At 30.0% G+C, this 4077-nt stretch overlaps 1 protein-coding gene across 1 annotated transcript; it reads right to left on the bottom strand.

Annotated features, from left to right (window-relative positions):
- Nucleotides 1-1047: 1047 nt before the first annotated feature.
- Nucleotides 1048-2511, bottom strand: LOC107838992. Its single transcript, XM_016682314.2, has one exon. The coding sequence runs from the start codon at nt 2015-2017 to the stop codon at nt 1475-1477; it is 543 nt and encodes a 180-aa protein (XP_016537800.1). The 5' UTR covers nt 2018-2511; the 3' UTR covers nt 1048-1474.
- Nucleotides 2512-4077: the final 1566 nt, after the last annotated feature.

Genomic DNA, 4077 nt, shown 5'->3' with positions numbered 1-4077 from the left:
AATTATATATTTATCTGATCAAATTTAAAAAATAATGTAATTTTTTATTACGTATTAATAAAATAAATTTATAATTACGTATTTTTTATTTTTTTATTTATTAAAAAGTAACTTCTTAGTACAATTTATGAAAGAAAAAATCAAAAAAAGTGAGTTAGATAGTACATGATTTGACAAAATGAAACAATAACTTTTTAATTTTGTTTTTGTAAGAAACATAATGAAAAGTTATAATTTATAAATTATATAATAAAAAATTTTAATTTATAAAAGCTATAAAGTTTTAATTTATAATTTTATTTTAAAAAAACTTAATGTAATATTAAGTCACTTCTTTATATCAAATCATTTGACATAATAAATTATTATATTCTATAAAAAAATTTATAAAACATAATAAATTATTATATTTTATAAAAAAATTATATAAAACGTAATAAATTGTCACTACGTTTTTCTAAAACTTTTTTATTGTACACATCTACTATCAAATCATTAAAAAAAATATAAAACATAATAAATTACTCCTCCTATTTCGTATTAGTTAGCCCTTATACACTTTGAAACATCCATTTATTAAAAATCTATTTCATCAAATTGACCTTATTAATTGTGCTTAAAAAATATAAATTTAAATATATATAACTTAATTAATCATTTAATGATAAAAAACATTATTGAAAAAACATATTAAAATTTTACTAATTTTATGAATGAAACAATTAAATTGAAACAAATATTCTTAGAAAGAATTCAACTAAAATAAAATGAAAAAAATATTAGTTTAGCCTATTTTAATAACTATTAAATAAATAATAATCTATTTTAGTCACTTTTTTTCATATTTTGATTTCAAGTTCCATAAATCACATCTCAGAAAATGATTTCACTTGTCAAATGGCGGAAAATGAATTCGTTTTAAAAAAATATAACAAGGAAAATAAGACATCATGCCAAACACACCCAAAGTAACATGTTTCATTCGGACAGATCCTCCCCAAAGAGGAACAAACAGAGCGAGTTATAATAACCAAGCAGAGCAGTGAGTTGACACAAAACTAAAAATCTTTCTAATTACATATGAAATCGAAGACAGCTAAACTACACAAGGATATGTTAATGGCTCTAAGCCACTACCAGACTGAAACTAGACCTACTGACCCTACAATACTATAGCAGGCCATAAGAACCACTGATGCTTAAAACGAAAAACCCAAAGTTCTGACAAGACTATAAAGCTACTACTATATAAGTCGACCAAAAACATCCTAGCTAGATCTACTTTTCCTACTATAATGGGAAGTTAAAATGAAGGACCTAAACAAGGAAATTTGACAAATTGCTTTCCAACCTCGTCCTTCCACTTGAAAAAATAAGGGAAGCTTTCACGAGCCGGGAGCAAAGCACAAACTTCTTATTCAAAGACTTATATAACTCCATCATCATCATCATCACTGGTACATCCCAGGATCCTTTAGGACAGATCGAGCCTGAGAAGACGCCTCAAGTCACTTGTGGCTTCAAGGTTATCCCCCTCACTTTTCTTCTTGAAGAAAGCCGGCACGGGCAAAGAGCTCGGTGGCGGGGAGGAGACGAAAGCCGATCCAGCATATAAATCAGCAATTGTTATGTGCTTCGGAACCATATCCGGCTCTAGACCAAGCCGATCTGTAGTGGACAAGAGCAAATCTCCAACAACTTCACCACTGACAAAATTGTTGTCCTCCTTTACTATGTTCAACGACAACTTATTGGTCAACACTTCACCGCGCTTGAGAATTTTCACCTCGCCCATCACCAGATGGAGGTTTTTATTTTTAGCAGCAGGAGAAGTCGAAAAGTTAGACGATCCACCCTTACGTGGACTTCGCTTTCTTCGATTGTTCTTAGGGTTAGGGATTGGTAGAGGGTTAGAACTGGAATTTCGTCTAGAAATCACAGGTTCTGCATAGATCTGACGATAACTTCCACGCTGTTTGAGAACATCATGCGGTTGAAGAACAGCAACACCGGCCATTGGAAAAGTTGCAAAAGACGTGTGGGAGAAACAGATCAAAAGAGATCAAATACGTGAGAAAAAATTGTTATTGCTATTGAAACAGATACATACATACAAACAAACAGATCTAGTATCTGGAATAAATAATTTAGGAAGAAAGAAGATAAAAGGTTTGGAAATCTAGAGGTTCGCTCATGGATTTGGAAAGGGAACAGAGGAGGGGCTTATAAAGAAATCAAAGGCGGTTTTGGGGGAAAAGAAAAAGGGTAAAGGAAAAACAAACCTAAATGGGATTATGACGTAGCTGTAGTGGAGAGGTTGGTATTGGGACGTACTGACACGTCCATCCACCTCTACTATTAGAATAATAATCACTAACCTAGTAATAATCTCAATTTCAATTAACATCCAACTTTCAAACACGCCTAAGGATAATAAGTGCACGTGCCTTGAAATGCGCAACGCTATAAATATTGGAAGAAGGACAAAAATAGTCTTCTCCTAAAACTTATTCCATAAAAATAACCTTTTTTTTTAATTTTTACTTAACAGTCATTAAAATAATATCATATTCTAACCATCTTCTAATCACCATTAAAAAGCCGCAAAAATTATGTAATATATTTCTTTCCTTTTTAATTAAAACTTACACTTTTCTTTTTCAATTTTATCTCAGGATTTCTTTTCATTAATTTTACATTACAAATCTTTTTTCAAATACACCATATTATCTTAAAATACATTCATAAATTGCATATAAATATATAAAATCCTCCGTAAATTAGCTTCAAAAAAATTTTTTTCATTCACAATTAGATTCAGTTAACACAAAATTATGGCTTCAAGTTTAATTTTAGTTTCAATTATGCTACAATACGGAGGAGAGTGATTAAGTGATGTACAATTTGAAAAAAGTTTACAATCAATGGAGTACTTTTGAATTCGGATTGCAGGTACGAATATTTTATTGATGAACTGCATAAGTAGTTGAATATAGAGCGAAATTCTGGTTTAATGACAATAAAATACATTGTAAGAGTGGATCTATGACTATTTACAATAATATGAGTATTAGACTTTATATGGAGATGAAGAAAAAAAATTGGATAAAAATGAATGTTCATTGTGTATAACACTACAAAATACATTTGAAAATAGGAAATCCTCAATTGGAAATTTGATCGAAACATCTCCGACTGTTATTCAAGTTCATCCGATACATATTTCTGATTATACAATTGAAGATGAAGAAATGGAAGAACAGCCCGAATCGATAATTAAGGATCCACTTCATAGAGATATTAAAGAAGGGCAGCTGTACTGGGATAAAAATACAATATCAAGTGTGATGAAAGATTATGCAATCCGTGAGAGATATCAATTTAAGGTGAAAAGATCATCATCATCAAGGTATAAACTATATAATTACTTTATATGACCTGTGTCAACAATGTATAAGTTTTATATTTTATTGGAATGCTAGTATAAATTTGCATAAATACTGTATATAAACTGCATATGACCTGTGTGCATACTGTGTAACTACTATATAGGACCTGTATATATACTGCATATAAAGTACTGCATATGAACTGTGTAATTTCTGTATAGCACCTACATATATATTAGATATTAAGTTATATAACTACTTTATATGACCTTTGTCAACAATGTGTAAGTTTTATATTTTGTTGGAATATTGGTATAAATTTGCATAAATGCTGCATATAATATTATAACTACTGTATAGGACCTGTATATAAACTCCATATGACCTGTGTACAGAATGTGTAGCTTCTATATAGGACCTGTATATATACTGCATATAAAGTACTGCATATGAACTGTGTAAGTTCTGTATAGCACCTGCATATATATTGGTTATGAACAGTGTACTGCATAATGTATCTAGGTACTATCTTAAGTGTATCAATCAGAGATGCAATTGGAGTTTTAGATCTTCAAGTCAACAAAATTCAGAAGTTTTCATGTTGACAAAATTTGTCAATGATCACACCTGTCCAATTGCGGACAGAATACTTTCATAACGGCATGCTACTTCTTTAACCATTGCTAAA

This window comes from Capsicum annuum, chromosome 8 (assembly GCF_002878395.1).
Source record: "Capsicum annuum cultivar UCD-10X-F1 chromosome 8, UCD10Xv1.1, whole genome shotgun sequence".
Lineage (NCBI taxonomy): Eukaryota > Viridiplantae > Streptophyta > Magnoliopsida > Solanales > Solanaceae > Capsicum > Capsicum annuum.
This window is presented reverse-complemented; position numbering and strand designations above follow the sequence as displayed.

Coding starts and splice junctions, on each gene's coding strand:
- LOC107838992 (XM_016682314.2), bottom strand. CDS start 2,017: ATGGCCGGTGTTGCTGTTCTTCAACCGCATGATGTTCTCAAACAGCGT.